The 19,304-nt window shown below is 36.3% G+C and overlaps 1 protein-coding gene across 1 annotated transcript in view; it reads right to left on the bottom strand.

The window, feature by feature from the left end:
• Window positions 1-19,304, bottom strand: part of Cntln (centlein) — a 242,082-nt gene that overhangs the window by 63,643 nt on the left and 159,135 nt on the right. Inside the window, exons 14-16 of the mRNA XM_051188130.1 lie at window positions 13,106-13,197; window positions 9,117-9,652; window positions 522-699 (exon numbers count right to left, since the gene is read on the bottom strand). Of these exons, the coding sequence (XP_051044087.1) occupies window positions 522-699; window positions 9,117-9,652; window positions 13,106-13,197 (806 nt within the window). The remainder of the gene's footprint in view (window positions 1-521; window positions 700-9,116; window positions 9,653-13,105; window positions 13,198-19,304) is intronic.

Raw genomic sequence — 19,304 nt, 5'->3', positions numbered from 1 at the left:
AGGAGTTGATGAGAGAGTCTAATATTTCCCAAACACACTGGCTACAATTTGGTTATTTATTTCCTGCTAAAATCATTCATAGATTTAATCAAAAGTGTTTACATTTGCTTTCAATGTCAATGAGAACTTGAATTTCTTCAGTTTACACACTCATTAGGCTACACATGTATAATTACAACTAAACAACAGTCTATCAAGTACTATGCACCAACAAAAAGGTATACATTTCTTCGTTCTATTTCACATTCTTAAAAACAATTACGAGCATATTATTAGTTTTTTCATTCTTTCCTTTGTCTGAGAGATAAGAATAATTTAATATTTATAAAATTGGTGAGTATTTCAGTTTTATTTTGCATATAGCAAACTGTTTTGAAAATGATTAAAAAGTGTTTTTACTATTTTCAAGAAGACATAATTTTTAGGGATTCAAATTCAATCAGTGGTGCAATGTATTGATTTAAGTTACACAGAGACAAAGCTGAGGACATAGTGTAGAACTACAGTAAGCGCTATCACACCTTCAGGGCCTTGCTGTCCTCATGTGAGTATGTCTGCATTTCCCTTTGCTGAACGTAGCTGTCTTCTGTTTGATCAATTTCTTTCTGGTCTCCATTGTCTTCTATAGGGCTTATTTTCTGGGATGTTTCCACAATAATTGTTCCCAAATTTTGAGAGGTTTGTGTTTCAGAATCATCACTGCTTTAAAAAATAAAAAAAAGGGGGTGGGGGGAGAAATGAGGCTACAAACCTCAACAAGACACACTCGCATATGCACATCTCTAAACTTGATAGCCAAATGGTATTATACCATACACCATATACAAAACTGCAAATCTAATGTAAGCATCATTGGTTCTCAATATTAAAATCCATTTAGGCGTATTTACAGATTTGAACAATTTCATCAGGAAACTAGATACCTGGCATCAAAGCCATCTAACACTTCTGTAGCATTCTGTGGAGAGCCAGCTCAGGAAGCACACGCTGCCTCACTGTCAGAGTTTCTATGCCAAGACACACTGTGCTTAATTTTTTTAAACAGAAAAACATTTCCCATTAGGTATACATATTTTTATCTCTTGGGCTTCTACTGTGGGCTACAGTTTCCTTCCTTATGATTGAAATAGTATATCCACTATGAACCGAGAACTTTTGTAATGTAAGGATTAAAGTGGTAAGTAAATAAAATAGGGAGAAACAATCTGAAAACATTGCCTTCTTGTAACTTGTGTCATCCCAGTGATTTGGAAGACAGAACCAAAGAAAGACAAGTAAGATACACAGTACACTAGTAGTGATGTGTTCAAGAGAAAAACAAATTAAGCCATGAAGAGATTAGACATTTTGAAGGTCATTTACTAGCCTTTACAGACATGTAAATTAGAACTATATTAAGAAGTCATCTCACTCTAGACAGAATGGAAGTCATTCCAAAAACGAACAACAACAAATTCTGGCAAGGAAGTCAACAAAAGAGAACTCATATAAAGCCCTGAGAATGAATATCAGAGCAACCACTGTAGAAATCAGCATAAAAGTTCAAAAACTAAAACTAGATTTCCCATGTGATTCAGCTAGACCACTCTTGGTTACTTACCCAAAGGACTTTAAGTCAGTATACAAGAGATACTTGCATAATGTTACCGCAACATTACTCACAATAGCTAAGTGATGGATGCATCAACACAGGGATGGATGAAGATGATGTATGTGATATAAAGAACACAGTGGAATTATTTTCCTCCAGGAAGAATGAACTTTCAGTGTTTGAAAGAAAATGGATGCAACTGGGGATAATCACTAAGTGATAAAGTTATTCTCAGAAAGACAAATCTCATGTTTTCTCTTATTCACAAATAAGGTTCTATACAGATGTATAAAAGCACATCTGACATGATGTGTTTTTATAAGTCTGTGTAGAAAATAGATGTCATTTGAACAAGAATGGTTCACATAGGCTCATACATGTGAATGCTTAGTCACCAGGTAGCAGATAACTATTAGGAGAGGTGGCCTTGTTGGAGTAGGTGTGGTCTTGCTGAAGGAAGTGTGTCACTGAAGGTGGACTTTGAGGATTCGAAGCCCATGCCAAGCCCAGTCTCTCTCTCTCTCTCTCTCTCTCTCTCTCTCTCTCTCTCTCTGCCTGCTGCCAGAGGATTGGAATGTAAACTTCTCAGCTTCTAATACAGTACCATGCCTGCCTGTACATTGCCATACTCCCTGCCATGATGATAGTGGACTAAGCCTCTGAAATTTTAAGCAAGGCTCTGATTAAATGCTTTCCTTTATAATAGTTATTCTGGTCATAGTGTCTCTTCACAGCAATGGCACAGTCACTAAAACAGTAGGAGTGAAACTATTTAGGAAAACAACAGAGAGTGTGGGAGAGAATGGGTGGAATATGTTCAGAGCACATCAGAGACTTGTACGAAAATATAACGCAATGCCATGTAGAATAAAAACCGACCAATAAACATTATTTTTAAAACAAAGAAACAGAAGTTGTAAAGTTGAGGAGGACATAAAAGTAACTTTCGCATGGATATATTTTAACCATTTTTACACAGACACATACTCATTGAGACATCTTTAGGAAAAAAAAAAAAAACTCATGGCTTGTTCTAATTTTCCAAATGGAAATGATCTTCAGATGCTTTACTGCCTTGACCTCTCAAGAACATGCTCTAGCTTATGCTGATAACATGACAAGAATTCAAATTCACACCCTAATAACTGTCCAGTAATTGTTAGAACTTCTAAAGGCTAAAATTATGTAAGTCTCTCTGGTATGTCCATTCTAAATGCCCATACAGGAGAAAGCAGATACAAAACACAATACATTTGAAAGGTTATGCAGTATGATATAAGGTAATAAAAGCCACTGGAAAAATATTGAAGAAACTGTCTGTGTCAGTGATTACCACATACAAAGCAGAGAATGGGAAAGTGTGGAAATTAACTCCATCAAAAGGTGCTGATAAGTCAAAGGAGGCAAGGATTGAAAGTTGTCCTTTGTACTCAGCAATATAGAAAAATAAAAGGTTCTAGAAAAGTGATGGGTTTAAAAAAGATGGAAATAAAGAATAAAGAATGCTTTGAGATATTGCTGTCAAGGGCAACAGAATCAGCCAGACACAAGAGTAGTGATAGGTACAGCCAGACTTCTCATTTCCAGACATGATTCTAATTCCACCTCAATTAGGGTAATAGATGTGACTAATATGGTGCCTCCCTCTGCTGACTGTTAATACAGTAGACTGAGGAGCTAAGTGGAAACAGTCCTAGCTACTGACTCCACAAAAAGCAGTGGGTTTCCCAAGGGAAAGTTATTCTGCCTTGAGTAATAGAATCCGTGTTTTCCTGTTGTTGGGAAAAACAGGATGACCAATAGCAATCTAGGGAGGGAAACATTTGTTTCAGGTTATTGGTAACTGTCCATTATTGAGGGAAGCTGGGCTGGAACTCAAAGAAGGAGCCTAGACCCCAGACCATGGAGGACTCCTGATTACAGGCCTGCTCCCAGGCTCCCATTCAGTTACCTTCCTTTTGTAACCAAGGGCCGCCTGTCCAAGGATAGTACCACCCACAGTGGGATGAGGCCTTTTATAACAATTAGAAATCAATAAAATGCCTCAAAGACATGCCCACAAGCTAATGTGGTAGAGGCAGTTCCTCAGCTGAGGTCCCCACTGCCACATGTCAGGCTGACAACCAAGATAAACCATTATAATCCTCAAACTACTAAGCTCAATGTTATAATGATGAGAAGCAAAATCTACAATGAGTTATTTAGTTAAAAGGTGACAGAGGACAACTTTAACTTGTAAGATTTATTCTTGAAACCTTGCATTGCTAGCAATGAAATAAATAGAAATATTATAGAAATATTACAGCTGCTTCCTACAGCTGATGCCATAACTAAGCCCAAAACAGACTATCCACTGTTCCAAATAGTCTGTTTTTACTGTATAATGTGGTAAGACCAGAGAATTCCCTGATAAAGTTTATTATCATATATTCTTTCCTAGTAAATGTGTCTTCAACTCTGTGGAATTGTTATATAAGATATAATAGAAATATATATGCAAGTCCAAAGATGTGACATTTATAAAAGTCCAAAGGAAAAAGCATGCACAAAACAATTAGCTGTTATCAGAAAACAACTTGATGCCACTTACGATTGAAGAGGTCCACTGTAATCACCCGGAAGCTAAGGGGCTGGCTAGCTCCTCTGGAGAACTGTGCCACAGTGGGGGCATGGAATTGGCTTCTGTTTAATATTAAATGGTACCAGTAGCAGGGTGGGTCGTAGTGAGAAGCCAATTGTCTTTGATTCATGCAAATGTGTGGCCTCTACTGCCACAGCTAGCTAGTCTGTTCATTACAGGAAGCAAAATGGCCACATGGTGGGTCACTCTGCACACGCGCGTAGGCATTGATCCTGTTCAAAAGGTCCATCTAACTAACTCCCATGAAGTTCCTTATCACTAGTCTTCCAAGTTTTTGATATATGAAGAACAATTCATGTAATTTAATCTCTCAGTACTTAATTTCAAACTTCTTTTTGAGGGGAATGATGGGCTTTGGACAGTATATTTTTAGAGGCTACAGGATAAGTGTGTACAAGTATATATTTTCAGGAGTTAGATCATGTTATTATGGAGTCCAGAAAATACAAAATCTGCATGTAGGCCAGTAGACTGGAGATCCAGAAGTGCCAATGGTGTAACTGTATTCCAAAAACGGCAGGCATACACTGTGTTTCAGGGATTAATGACCCAGTTCAGCCTGAAGACCTGCAGGCAGCATTCCAGGAGAGCTGTTAGAACAGTTGGAAAGCTAAAGAAGACTCTACAGAATTAATTCCCCCCTGTTTCCTGTTGTTAATTTCTATCCTTAATTTTTATGAGGAATTTGCACGAACTAATAAAAATCTGAGCACTTGGGAGGAAGAGGCAGGAAGATCGGGATTTTGAAATCAGTCTGTCATGCAGGAGATAATGTATCAAAATACTTAAAAAAAATCTTCTCTGCTTTCAAGCTTTATCAAGTGTTTTAATGGAAAACAGCTGCTAACTGAAGAACACGCCACAGATCATCTCCTTGTATTCTACTCAGTTATCAATCTGTGTGGATCTGACCCATTTCCATCCTAGAAAACAGGATGTATGATCTAGTGCTCATTCAAAGTTAACCGCACCTAAGCACACCCTCCAAGTTAATGCATAAGATTAACTCTCACAAACCTGTTGAGAGAGACAATAAAACATGGAAGCTGACAGCAGTCCTCCAGCACCAACAGCTATTATTCACACACCAGACTTTCATTACAGTTAAGAAGAGATCATAGAGCCTTGTTTAGTATTATTAAAGAAAAGATACATTACCAGCTCGGACTCCCTGAACATGAATCTCAGTTAGAAGGCCTGGGTAGTCTAAGGGACCTCTGACAGTGGAACCAGGATGTAACCCTGGTGCACATTCCCAGGGAGGAATACTCCCTTAGCCTAGAAGCAGGACAGAGTGCCTAGTCCCTACTCCAAATGACTTGACAGATTTTGATGATCACTCCTGGAAGGCATCACCCTACATGTGGAGTGGGGGTGGGGTGGGGTTGGGTGGGATGAGAGGGGTTTAGAGGCATGGGAGGGAGAGGAAACTGGGATTGATACGTAAAATAAGAAAAAATTATAGATATACATACATACATACATGCATGCATATATATATATATATATATATATATGAAAAGATACATTTAAAGGCATTTTAACTATTTTTCTGTTGCTATGAGGAAACACCATGACGAAGACAACTGACGAAAGAAAGCATTTAACTGGGGACTTGCTTGCAGTTCAGAGGCTGAGGCCATGGCTATCACAGTGGGGAGTTAGTGGCAGGGAACAGCAGGCAATATGGTGCTGGAACAGTAGCCGAAAGCTTACATGTTGAGACAACAATCACGAGGGGGGGGGCTATGAGAATGTTAACTGGGAATGTCAAAGGCTTTTGAAGCCGCAAATGCCCACTCTCACTGACACTGCCTTCAACAAGGTCACACCTTCACCTTATCCCTCCTGCTGTCTTCTCTTTGCCCTTTTTATACTCTCTAATTAGCCTCCTTTCTACCTTATATATTCTATGTAGTCCTGCTTTTGCCTTCATCAACACACACAATATATATATTAACATATGAAAATAATAACTTACATAAAAATACATACATGAATGAAATAAAACATTTTGTCTTTCTCCCATTATCCTCTAGAGTTTTCCCATCTCCCTGTCTGTAAACCTCTTCATTGCTCCTCATATTTCCTATTGTACTCTCTTGTCAGAGGGATAGATAGATACAGGCAGACAGACAGATTCTTACATTTCAATCCATATTCTACACATTAGAAACGAGTCCTTGTCTTTCTGAACCTGGTTTATGAACGTCTGCTTTTCTTTCCTCATTACTACAGAATGAACACTGTCAACTTGATACAACCAAGAGGAACTTGGGAAGAGGGAACCTCAAATGAAGAACTGCCTCCATCAGACTGCCTGTGGTTTTGTCTGTGAGGTAGTTTGTTGATTATGGAGGGGGGAAGGGCCCAGCCTACCATGGACAGCTACATCCTAGGCAGGCATTGAGTCTGTAAGTGAGCTGTAACATCTTAGGTCTCTGCTTCATTTCTTGAAGTTCTTTCTGTAACATTTCCCAACGTTGATCTGTGACCAGAGGGATTAACCATATACCCCCTTTCTTTTCTGGAGCTGCCTTTTGTCAGTGTGTTTTACTATGCAAAATCAACAAGAATAAACATGCTCTTATAAACTGTATGAAATAAATAACAGATGATGAGTATATATTGTTACTGTATATTACATACTTATTACTAAGTTCCATTTTTCTTAGTACTAAATAGTCTTCTTACACTCTATGTCTCAGGGTTTCTATTGTGGAGATAAAATATCATGACCAAAAACAACATGGGAAAGAAGGGATTTATTTCATCTTACAGAGCTCAGGCCACAGTCCTTTGCTGAGAGTCAGAGCAGGAACCTGAGCCAGGAACTCATCCACAGGCTATGGAGGAATGCTGTTTACTAGTTTGCTCCCCATAGTTGGCTCAACCTGCTTTCTTATACATCCTGGGACCACACACCCAGATATGACCCTGTCCACAGTGAGCTGGGCCCTCCCACATCAGTCATTAATCAACATAATGCTCTGCAGACTCAACCTGCCCACAGCATTGTGACAGAAGCATTTCTTCCACTGGGATTCTTCTTCCTAGGTAACTTAGCCTGTGTCAAGTTGACAAAAAAAAAAAAAAAAAAAAAAAAAAAAAAAAAAACTAAGTACCACACTATAGAAAACTAGAAGAAATAGGCTCTCATGAGCATCGGTGATGTTCCACTGCATAATTTCTAATGTGTGAAAATTCTTTGCAGCTAAATGATTTTTGAGACTATTTTGCCAAGTAGGAAGTATAACAACATCACTGTTGAACAACTTAGATGACATTCTTATATTAAAAAAATATAGTGATATTTCTTCAAAATATATTGTTTTATGAACATGCATTGATATAATGAAACTGAATATATTATCTAACTTTTATGTATTTATCAATGTACATAGACTCAGACATAAATAAGCTATACAAATATATTGTGAAAAGTGCAGGAGTATTCTATTGTTGAGGTACAGACTGCAGTTGACACTAAATACTGGTTTTCCTTGAAGATATGGATAAATACTTAGTGAACTTTGAGTTGGGCACTATTTTATTTACAATTACTTCTGAGACTAGGGAAGAAGAAATTGAGATAAGGTTAAAAAAAAGGGAAAAATACAGATTTGATCCTCTGGTTTTGTCTTCATAAATATGTATTGTAAAAAGTCTCTCTCTCTCTCTCTCTCTCTCTCTCTCTGTGTGTGTGTGTGTGTGTGTGTACACATAGCAGAGGACAGTTCATAGGAGTTGGTTCTCTCCTGTCATAATAATCCTAAGGATGATAATCATGTCAACAGGTTTGGTACAGGCATCTTTCCCCAGTGAGCTATCTCACTTGCCTCACATGACTTTTTAGTTTCTTTATCTGTACAAAGACTAGGAACTTTGGTTTGTAATCACTTAAAATGCTTCCCAAACTGGAACCAGATAACAATCTTAAAATAAAACTGATGTTTCTAGTCTATCTCAAAAATACCGCAGAAGAGCTTAAACAAAATAAAACTAGAGAAAATAAATGTAGGTGTATATCATTATGAAACAAGGCAGAAAACTTAATACCATGGCAAAGTGGACAACTTGCTAGTAACTCTAACAATGAACTTCTTTATTACACAGGTATAAGTAAGATATGCTGTCATTCCTTTGCCTTTGTGCTTCAATATATATATATGAGTATACAGTCAGACATAAGACCATGAAATCATGATATGTAGAGACTTCTAGTATTAGCATCTTGATATTCAGTGGGGGCTAAATGACTCAAGAATACAAATGTGTACAACTCTTAAGTAAACTTAAACTTCCATCCAGTTAAAGTTTGTACAATGACTTTCCATAATATTCACATGAAATAATTAGTAAAGATGGTTCTTAATTTAAAGGCTGTTAAACAGCTTGTAGACATCTGGTAACAAGCTGAAATGGGTCATTCAAAATTTATCTAACTAAATTAAGGGGGAAAAATGTTTCTCCTCCCAGGTTGGCATGTCACAAGATAACTAAACCGACTTAGTAGGCTTGCCTGGGAATCCTTAGCTGTCAGTGGTGAATATGCAAAGGGCCAGCAAATTAAATCAACCTGCCAAACTGTCAATTTCAAGCCTCATGACTGCATGAAAATAGCATCACTGGAAGAAATCAAGCATTGCCTTCTTTTGGGTTTCCTGGCACCTATTCAAATACTCATGCAGTTGTGGCTAATTTTGCATGCAAATTTCAGTCAATAAGCTCAGAACAAGACCTCCCAAGATATTTCAAAGGCTCTGACAGTATTTTTTCTGAATACCAAATCGACAGTAGTTGAAATTCAATCTCCATTTGCCAGTGCTTTACATATGCACACTGTCCCCACCACAGAGCTAAGTTAATGAGAGCCTTCCTTACCTGCCTTCACTCACATCCTCCCAGCCGTCCTTGCTGAGGTTCTCAACATGGCTCATAACCTTGATGGAGTGATTGAGAAAAGTGTGGTGGCGACCCACAGAGATCTTTTTCTTGGCAGCTTTAAACTTCACCTTAGTAGTGGTTGTCTTGCAGCCATACTGCCGGGCTTTCACATCTGTGGTGGCTATCTCAGATTTAGCTTTGTCTGGGGGACATCCGTGCAGTTTCTCCCCTTGACTCGCAGCCTCTTCACTGTCATTTCTCAAAGCCTTGGCTTCTGCTACTTGTCTCCTCAGGGAAGTGACTTCCCTCTCCAGCTCAGTGATTTTTGTTTGAAGCTCACATTTGTCCTTTTCTACATCTTTACTCACCTTCAATAGGTGCTCTATCTCTCTTTCTCTCACCTCCGAATCGTCTCGATAGTGTTTTAAATGGGATTTCAGTACATCATTTTCTTTCTTCAATCTTTTATTCCCCTCTTTTAACTTTCTTGACTTTTTCTCAAAAGACTTCAGCCGATTTTCCAACTCAATGACCTAAGCAAGGAAGTTTAATTTGTTCCTTTAAAATGTAAAACCATAATCGACTTAATTTTTAATTATCACTTCTAACTGATGAAAGGTAGTTACATTTAGTACAAGGACAAAATAAATCTAAAGCACTTAATTTCTAAATAATTCTAGGGAGATGTGGGTGAATACATTCAGAAATGCAATAATGCACCTGCTGAATAAAGGACAGATGGTAAAGAAGGTAAAAATCCCATGCAAAATGATACAGGAGTAAGGATGTGAGTGAGCTACAGACTGTAGATGCTTTGGTTATACATTCTAACTGTGGAAAAACGATTTTCAGAGAAATAAACTGTTCATAGAAATAGCCTTAAAATAGGTTCATGGAGAAAATAGATTCAAGTAAAAACTTAAAAAACACATTAAAAAGTGTTGACAAAATAAATAATCTGTAATGGATTTATTTCTAAATTGGAAAAGTACCATTTTAATTCTCATGTGATCCTTGTTTTATGGGGTAAAATACTTCCCCAAAATGTTCAACAATCTAAAATTATAAGAATTTGAAGGTTACTTATAAATAAAATGTTTCCATTTATTTCAATAAATATTGCTCCTATTACAGGACATAGCTATGGTCAAATACATTCCAAACCTTATCAACCGCCATTGGAAAGACATACACTTGCACATCTTTAAAGTAATATCTGATAGGATGTAAATGCTGTAGGTCTAAACATCAAGGACAGAATTATAACACAGAAGGAAGCTTGGATTTAAAACTTGAAAAATAGCAAAAGTTGTTATTTGGAAAATAACACTTTGTGATTTTTCGAAATAGTTTTATAACTGAAACAGAAACTCAAAAACTGCTTTTGCAAGGAAGCACTGGCTCTTCATTTGAGCCCGTGAGATGATTTACAGCAGAAAGCCGACTTTGTTTTGCATGTGTATGTTGGCTCAAGAAAGAGATTAGTTACCATCTCTAGTCTTGCCTATTGAGTCATCTAGAATTCCACAAAGAGCCACAGGGTCAGACAACTCTACACATCCAAATGAGGATAGCTACCCACGAGGCCAAAAGGCTGCATTCTCAGGTAGTAACAGATTAACAATTTAACATGTTATTGGACCACTTTGATGATGGCTCTAAGCTGACATAATAATGGGCAGAACACACTTTGACCAAGACCAATTCACACCTTCTATTTTAAACTCACCCTAGAGCTCATGTCAGTACATATTATATGGACTATAGGAGAAAGCTGCCATGGGAGCCCTTTATTCATTCCTTTTAGGAATGTGTTTGGGGCTGGAGAAATAGCTCCAGCATGACAATCTGATTTTGATCCCCAGAACTTACATACAAGAAGCCACAATATTCTAGAGGGGGAGAGACAGGGACAGGTGGACTTCTGCTCCTCACTGACCAGCTAGCCTAACCTACTTGACAGGTGAGTGAATTCCAAGCCAATATGAGGCTATGAGGCACTGTCTTAGAGAGAGAGAGAGAGAGAGAGAGAGAGAGAGAGAGAGAGAGAGAGAGAGAGAGAGAGAGAGAAAATGGTGGATTGTTCCTGAGGTGGTCTGAGATCTACACAAGTATGCATATGCACACCACAGCACACACATAGGAATACACATGCAAGAAAGAAATTCAGATGGGTCTAATGTTGGAAGCTTTTGAACCTAGCTACTCAGGACATGAAGGACAGAAAGCTGCAAGCCCAAGACCAGCCTGATCTACAGAATGAGTTCAAACCCAGCCTGTGTAACTTATAAGACCCCGTATGTATGTATGTATGTATATGTTCATATACCATTTTGTTGAACCTGATAATGTATTTTGTAAACAGAAGTAAATTGAGACAAATGCTACAATTTGAAGGCAGCATTTAACTATCAATAATAATAGTGCTTTATTGTGACTACAGGTTGACATAGACTATGCTATTAAAACATGGAAAACATATATATTTATATGTATAAAACTCTATATACTTTTCTATAATATATATATATATATATATATATATATATATATGGGAAAATAGATTGTTGGTAAATAACTTGCCTAGCATGCATGAAACCCTAAATTCAATCCTTAATGACACATAAATATAAATAATCATTAGTTAAAGTATTAAATTTAACCATGAAATTTTAAAAAAAATGACTGCTACAACTTCTAGTATTAAAAAGTAAGAAATTAAGAAATTAATATGCTAATTTGATTCAAATCCAATGAAAATGATTGCTGTTCTTTTTCTGGGCCTAAATACATTTCTCTATTTATAATGTTAGTTGACATTTGTGGAAGATGGAAAAAAGTCATAGTTTTTTTTTTTTTTTTAGCCTTTCTCCTCTAGAGGAATAGTCAAAGATTATGAATCTATACAAACAAAACTATATAAAACAGCAAAGAAAAAATACTATTTTGAAATAAAGCTGATATATTAATACAAAGTATGAAATATCTAGTTGATGGTACATTGATGACATCCGTTTTTCACTTTTCTTCAACATGAATGAATATGAGCATGTCTCATTCTCTTGCTTATTATGTTAACCTGGTATGTGTCATTCAGTAGTACTGGTGTGACATCCTTTGTTATAGGACAATGGCAAGTATAGGAAGTACAACAATTGCTGTAGTTCATGAAAAATACCTACAAGAAATAAAGGTAGTAAAGCAAAATTGTTTATACGTGTCTACATTTTCAGTTTGTTTGTGAACTGATGCTTTAGGAAAATCCCAAACTAACCCAGGGCAGCAAGATAACAATCAATAAGTAAGTATAATATTAAAAGATGAATTTTCAATAATACTGTCAGTGTTTATACACTTGAAACAATTTCATTGAACCTGATAATATATTTTGTAAACAGAAATAAATTGAGACAAATGCTACAATTTGAAGGCAGCATTTTACCATCAATGACAGAAATGCTGTATTGTCACTACTGGTTGACATAGACTGTTCTATTAAAACACAGAAAACTACATTAATCATAGGCTAAATTTTTATTGTCAATAAGTCACACATATTTTCAAGTTTAAATTATAAAGATATCACCATTTTACTGTGACAGAGCTATAAATTTTTTAAAAAGCACAATTTATGACTATTGCAGAAGAGCAGAACTTTCTGACCCATTTGTAACTTTAACTGCTTACTTATAATTAACGAGTACATATATTCTAAATTTTGTTAACTTTTCTTCTTTCCTTTTTCTCCTCTCCATCTATAAAAATATTTTTAATCTATGTCCAAGGAAGCACAAGCATTTACACATTTATTTCTCTAACATTGATTTTTTTTACCCCATTTTGGCAAGCCAATGATTTTGAATTATGAATTTAAATTAAGGATTCACACAAGGTTTAAGTTCATGAGCTCTCGTTTTAAAATATAATCCTTTATGGTAAAATTCAGATTTAACTTGCTCAGCTCAATATCTTAAAGATTAGACTACCTTCTGTAATGTCTGCTCCGGTATTGCTTTCTCATTCTTCTCTGGAGTACTCTTCTTGACCCCAACATCTTCATGGTATCTAAAGAGTTGTTCTGAAGCAAATAAATAACATATTATGGTATATCACATATTGCTAAAACACTGTACTGTCATTTAAAGAGGAAAGTTTTATGGTTTTACAATTATGAATATTCTGGTCTATTGTCAAGTATTTGGCCAGAAATAAATGGTGACCTTTCTAAAGATTCTAAAGTTTTTTTTTTTTTTTTTTTTGTCACATAATTATGCCTCTTTGTAGTGTCACATTTTTTCCCCTGCAGTGTTGGGACTTTCAAGGGTACAATAGATCTGCAGGTTAACAATGCTATACCTTCATTTCCATGTTCATTCTTTTGTAGACTATTCTGTCTTTACCTTAAAAGCGGGATTCAGTGCCGTTTTATCTACAGCCACTACTAGTTTTGTTCTGCTGATCCTGTTCCCTGCCAGGAGGATCAGAGTGATGGCTGAACAAAGCAAACAGTAACAGAATTAGTGACTGAAACCGTAACAGTGCAGGAACCTTTCCTTCCAGGGAAAAACCATGCATGGGCAGATTAAACCATAAAAGCCTCATAGCTGGATGAACTGTGGCTTCCTAAGAAATAAGCCCACATTCATGGGCAAAGCTGTTTGACAAATCTCTCCTGCATGGGCTGGCAACTAACTACACAGCTTTCTCAGTGCAGCAAAAAACCTGCAAGTAATTTACCAAGTTAAGAAACACACTGTCATAAATTTTTCACCAATAGTATAATTCACTAGTTTTTATTAACAGATAAGTTACAGTGATAAAGTTACCTTTTTTTTTTTTTTTTACTATATTCTTCAACTGTCTTTTAAGTATAATGTTCTTAGAGAACAAAGCAAGGATCAGTAAAGAATGCACAATGCTAAGAGGGTATGCATCTGTACTACCTTACTTTTACTTTAAAGTAAGCCTGACTGCTGTAGGTCAGTGTAAAACTTTGATTTATCAACAAAGGGAGAGAAAACAATATTATTCTCTGTAGAGTAGAAATCCTCCTGATAAAAACAGTGACTAACAAGTTTGTTAGAGTGAATTAGGCATTTCTTTTGTCTTTGAAACATGACATACTCAATTAAAACTTCTGTGCTCATGAAATAAATAGAACGCTGTCCTAAGAATCATAAAAGCTAGAATAGGTAGAATTTGCCTCTTGGGGGATACATACCTTTACCTTGATAATAATCTATCAGCTCCCAGGCTTCTTTTTCTAGTCCCCTAACACCATGGTGCTGAATTCATTTACAGCACTCTTCAGCAATATAGACATAATATGCAAATATAATTCATCTCTTCTAGTCATTTAAATATCTCCTATAGTTCTGAGTGAAGTATTTGTCCTTAAAAATAAAATAATAGTAATATATTCACTTAGCACAGAGGACAAACAACATCTATATATTGCTAATGAAATAAACACTGAAGAATGGTTTTTAAAAGAATTTCTTTGCTGCCTGTTTGGTCCTAGGTATATGCAAGGAATACTGGACAGATAGCTGGGCAGGACAGAGTAGCTGGGTATGTTCACCTGTGGCTGTCTCCCAGAAAGATGTTTTTCTTGCCTTTATATCTTCGATAAAAACACTAAAGCAGTTAGGCTCAGACTATGGAGTGAAACAAGGAATTTACTCTTAGCCATTTCAGTTCAAACATCTCAGGATGTGGAAACTGAGGTAAGAGGGCATAGTGAAGACAATGGACTCTCTCTCTCTGTCAGCAAGTGTGCTTAATTCTATAAGAGATTTATTTTATCACATGGTTTAAATGCTTTAATTTTTACTAGCGTTAAAATTCTTCCAAATTTATGTTCTTTCTTTTTCAGAAATTACTTTTCTTTTCGTGCATTTAAATACTAACTTTGTTAAAATTTCGTTTAAATTTAAGCCTGGTAAACAGAGTTAATTCCAGGACAGATAAAAGTTACACAGAGAAGCCCTGTCTCAAAAAATTAAAAAATAGAAGTAGAAGAAATAGAATATTAAAAAAAGCCATGTAAAGATGGAAAGCACAGAGGAACTTTGGATACTATATGCTGTTCTATTATCTTTAAATTGTTTGACTGCTGAGGAAATAACAACTGTTAAAAGAAATTCTACTGGATTAATTCAATTTATATATTTTAAAAATCCAGTTCAGACCAGTTCTATCTGGTTCAGACCAGTTTAGACCAGCTCAGACCAGTTCTATCCGGTTCAAACCAGTTCAGACCGATTTTGACAGGTTTGGTCTGGTTGAAACTGGTTTAGACCGGTTGTATCTGGTTCAAAACAGTTCAGGCCAGTTTGATCTGGTTCAGATCCGTACAGAGCTGTTTTATCCAGCTCTATCCAGTTCAGACTGGATCAAACTGTGTCTATCTGGTTCAGACTGGTTTAGACAGGTTTGATTGAGTTTAGACAAGTTCAGACTGGTACAGACATGTTTAATCCAGTTCAGACCAGTTGGATCTGGTTCAGACTGGTTTAAACTGGTTCAATCCAGTTCAAACCAGTGTTATCCTTTTCAAACCAGTTCAATCAGGTTTAGACTGGTTTAATCACTATAGCTTTGCTTTCTGTTGAATTTAAGTTTTACTACATCATTGTCAGAAGGATACACTGACATATTTCAAAATTTATGACACAATAGTTCATTTCACAAATCAACAAATTAAGCCAGAGAAATAAATGATATACTGAGGCTCACATACAAATCAGTAAAGCACTGAAATACCAAATGTATTTCCCAAATGCCTGTATTTCCTTAAGCACACCGTTTTTCTTTACTAATTTAATGTTATTCCACATGTTAGCATCCCCAGGTTAAAATACCAAAATCTCTTTTAAAAAATAAGCTCCCTTTTCATGCTAATCTTTTAACATACAATAGTCTTAACTCCTTTTTGGGGTAAGGTAGAATAGGCATAGATAAAAATCAATGCAATTACAGGTAGAGAATATTTGAATATTAGTCCAAAGGTCTTTAGTCTAGAAGTCAGTGTTTCATATAGAGCAGCATGGGAAGAATAGTTTCACCCACAGCAAGTGGACACCAGTGTCACAATGAGTCATGCCATGCCTGGTACTGTTGGGGACCATCACCATCCTCACAACCTCAGGTCTCTCAGGCAGAAAAATTACTGCCTCTTAAAGAAATAAACAGAATGTTCAGCAGAACATTCCAAGGTACAGGCTTGTGGTCTCACAGCCAGTTAAAGAATAGCTTAGGGATCTCTTTCCTGTTGCAGTTTAACAGCCAGCTAAAGAGTAGTTAACCAGCTCAGGACTATCTCTCCTGCTGCAATATACAGCCAATTACAGGTTAGCTAGACAATTCAGGACATTCCTTCTACTGACCTTCTCACTCTGCCTATGTGCCAGTGGCCATGCCCTGGCTATGCTCAAACCTTACTCACATCCTGCCCATGGTCCTATATAAGCCTCCCCTGAGAAAATAAAATTTATCAGTTTGAGAAAAAAAATAATGCTTTGACTTCAAAATTTAAGTCTAAGGACAAGTTACTGGGGAAAAGGATTTCTAATTTTGTTTCCACAGAAAATGAAAAGCTGAGGATTCCTTCTAGCCTAATGCAGTTTGATCAAACAAGACCCCCTAAAACAGAGTCCCAGGTGATCCAACATTCAAAACAGTTGGGACAAGGCAACCTTACAGATTACAGCCAGGATTTCTGCATCTTCTTCGGATCCCCAATGACAGCGCCTCCTATCAACAGGAAGCAGTTTGGAAAGAACAACACCCAAATTCCCAAATATTGTTTATAAATGTTTGTTGTCATTTAAATGGGCTTGGTTATAAATAGTTAATCATCACAACCAATTCTTTTAAAGGTAAAATGGGGATTATGGCATAGAGATGAATACTTTGTTTTAAAATGGATTTTCATTTATTGATACAATTTAAGGTCAATTTGTGATGTGTATATTTCTTCTTTTGTTTAGGTATTGTGTTTATATAGCTCATTTAAAAATGTAATATATAATTTAATACAGATTATAGATAGATACCTATGATATTCAAAACTTAGTGTTAAGTTAGTTAGGTTTTCAAGATACACAGAGATGTATTTGAGATGGATAGGTATTCTTCAACCTTTCAAATACCTACATAATATGACATTTAAAATGGTTTAGCATTTTTCTTAACAGTGAGGCACAACTGTTCCTGGCAACACCACATGCATCAGAAAGAAAGATGGACCTTGAGGAAACACGTTATGGAATTTGCTTTCAATATGGCAAGACTAGCCATTTAGGCAAGATATTGCTCTTGCCTGGACTGTTTGACTTTATGCTGTATGAACTGGACATGCAGGACTCACAGCAAAGTGACTGCTGATACAAGACTGACATTTCTACATGGTTCCTGCTTCATAGAAGAGTCTGCCAGACAGTCTGAAGGACACAGAGAAAAGTGACGGACAAACTGCCAATACAGATGGACAGTTTAAAGTTTCCTGCTTTGCTGAGGAGTCTGCCAGACAAACTATGGCCTATGGGCTGAAGATGGAAGATTACAGAAGAACTTCAGGTGACTGAGGAGGCAGTGAGTTGTCTCTGTCATTTCTAGAGTTTATTATTATCCTTCTGTGGTCTTTGAAGGAGTTGAAGACAGATAGTTATGGTTATAGTTTTCTTTAGTTAGGATTAAAGATAAGTTACATATAGGATTTCAGACTCACAAAGATAGAATAGATGATGAAATATTTTCTTAAATCTTGCTAAATGTTAATGGACTAAATATTGTTAACTGTGGTTCTTATTTGATAACTGTTTTGTTATACATTTTTTCTATGGTAAGGTTAAACCCTTCTTTTTATTTTAGACAGAAGAGAGATGATGGGAGATGTCATTCTGTAAATATGTTTCTCTCATTGGTTAATGAATAAAGCACTGTTGGCCAATAGGAAAGCAAGATAGGCAAGACTAGGGGACTAGGAGGAGAGAGGAAGTAGGAGGGAGGAGATCCAAGATGGAGGATAGAGAGAACACCAGCCCCTCTCTCTGGTAAGATAAGACCACGTGGAAATACTTAGATTAATAGAAATGGGCTAATAATTAAGACAGAGCTAGCTGATAAGAAACAAGTAACTGGACTACAGCTTTATATCTAAAAAAAAAAAAAAAGAAAAGAAAAAGAAAAAAAATGTTTTATTTTAGTTTTTGTTTCTTTTCCTTTTAATCTTCTAAGTTTACTATGCAGGTAAAGAAAGGTGTTTTCTCCCTTTTTCTTGGAGTCAAAGTGAACTGAAATAAGTGGAAATTTGTAGAGGAAAATGAATACCACACAAACTCTGAAAACTGCAGAAGGGTCAGAGGGTTCAAGCTTCAGCACCCTCAGCAAGAGGAAAAGGAAGACAGAGCAGGGAAGTGAAAACATTTTTAGGGGTAGAATATGATCTTTAGGGGAACTGAGTGGGCTTGAGGGACAGACTATGACCGGGGACAGAGGTAAACACAGAAATTGCAGTCACACTGAAGGTTGTCTTTCTGTGTCCTGGAGTCATTAGAACAGATGCTGTCTTTAAGGAGAATTGTCAAATACCTGTATGCCTGCTTTTTTATGAGCCATCCTTGGTTAATGAGATTTTAGAGAGGGGGGTCCAAGTCAGATAAGGTAATCCACATGGCACTGAGCTTGATAGCTATATGCAAAGGAAGGTCAGACATCACTAGGTTCTAAGGCTGCCAAAGGTTCCCGTTTCCCTTATTTCAAATCACTCATTATAGCTGGACTATAGGGTGCTCAGGACTTTGTGGGGGAGAAGAAAGATTCTGGGTTCCAAGTCAGCCTAGACTACACACAAAGATTCAACCTCATTCTGAAATGTCACGAGTTTGGGTTATTATTTTCTAAGTTCCAACATTCCATTAAATAATTAACCTAATTTATTATGCAACTTTTATTGTTAATCATTCTTATTATTCTTTTATATTCTCATTTTAGTTATTGAAACATTATTTTTAAAATAATATATTTTTAATTTTTATAATTATAATTTTTCTGATTTTTTTCTATTTTAACATTTAATGATTACATTTGTTTTTGATAAATTGTGAATGTTGGTTTAGCATTTCTAATTTTATTTCCACTAGATTTATTTGAAATACTAAATAGCAAAATACAAGTAGTAAC

The sequence above is a fragment of the Phodopus roborovskii genome, unplaced genomic scaffold, assembly GCF_943737965.1.
Source record: "Phodopus roborovskii unplaced genomic scaffold, PHOROB, whole genome shotgun sequence".
NCBI classification, from domain to species: domain Eukaryota; kingdom Metazoa; phylum Chordata; class Mammalia; order Rodentia; family Cricetidae; genus Phodopus; species Phodopus roborovskii.
The sequence above is the reverse complement of the archived record's forward strand: the minus strand, read 5'-3'. Positions and strand labels throughout refer to the sequence as shown.